At 28.9% G+C, this 968-nt stretch overlaps 1 protein-coding gene across 1 annotated transcript; it reads left to right on the top strand.

The window, feature by feature from the left end:
* The first annotated feature begins 391 nt into the window (after positions 1 to 391).
* Positions 392 to 745, top strand: LOC114188435 (non-specific lipid-transfer protein D, cotyledon-specific isoform-like). Its single transcript, XM_028077017.1, has one exon. It carries the CDS (start codon positions 392 to 394, stop codon positions 743 to 745), a length of 354 nt encoding a protein of 117 aa, XP_027932818.1.
* Positions 746 to 968: the final 223 nt, after the last annotated feature.

The following is a 968-nucleotide window of genomic DNA, read 5'->3' as shown; positions in this document are numbered from 1 at the left end:
TAATTAAATTTTAAGATTTTTAAAATATATAAACAGTTATATTAAATAACAAACAAGAATATAAATTAATTAAAATACATTGTATGTAATATTTAACTAAAACTTTTGAAACAAACCTTGACCAAAATATTTTTAAAGTAGTAATTAATTAATGTATTAATAAGTTCAAATGCAAAGGAAATACAAATATTATTTGTAAGTTTCAAAAGTTTGACTAAACTATAGTATGACTCCAACGGAAATGAAAAAAAGTTGATAAAATAGGCCAAAAATGATTTGAATTATTTCAAGCTTAGTATGAAGTCTATATAAGTAATGGCATACTAAGAATGATAATCACACAAGTTGATAAGAGTGAAAACAAAGAAAGCATACATAATCAATAGAAAAGATGGTGGAGAAGAGGGTTTTGGCTTTGGTCATGTTTGTTATGGGTTATGGTTTGGCCATAACAAGATTGAGTGAAGGTCAAATGCCTGCTACATGTGATGAGTATAAGCAATTGTTTGCTCCATGTGTGCCATATTTGGTTAGTCAAGAATTTTCCACTCCAACTCCAAGTTGTTGTGTTGGAGCTGCTCAACAGCTTACAAAAGGAAACAATCCTGCAGCCTTAAAAAACCTCTGTACTTGTTTGGATGCCTCTACAGCTAATTTAGGGTTTCATTTTCAGAAATTCATACAACTCCCAACAGCATGCAAGATTAAGCTTTCATATTCTATTGAAAAGTGTGTACATAGTTAAAGTAGTTTTTCAACTGCTGAAACCAAACATTCAAACACTTGTAAGGATATATGGTGATGCATGTAAAACAAATAAATGTTATGAAAGGAGGTATCAACTATTTGTAATGACTATTGTTGGTAATTACATATATATAAAGACAAAAATTTTTCCTTTTGTATGTATGTATGAATCTTAAGTGTATTTGTGTGACTACGTGATGAAACTAATCATGTGTTTTAAA

The sequence above is a fragment of the Vigna unguiculata genome, chromosome 6 (assembly GCF_004118075.2).
Source record: "Vigna unguiculata cultivar IT97K-499-35 chromosome 6, ASM411807v1, whole genome shotgun sequence".
Classification (NCBI taxonomy): Eukaryota; Viridiplantae; Streptophyta; class Magnoliopsida; order Fabales; family Fabaceae; genus Vigna; species Vigna unguiculata.
The sequence above is the reverse complement of the archived record's forward strand: the minus strand, read 5'-3'. Positions and strand labels throughout refer to the sequence as shown.

What these genes read in the sequence shown, in the direction of transcription:
- LOC114188435 (XM_028077017.1), top strand. Translation starts at nt 392, where the DNA reads ATGGTGGAGAAGAGGGTTTTGGCTTTGGTCATGTTTGTTATGGGTTAT.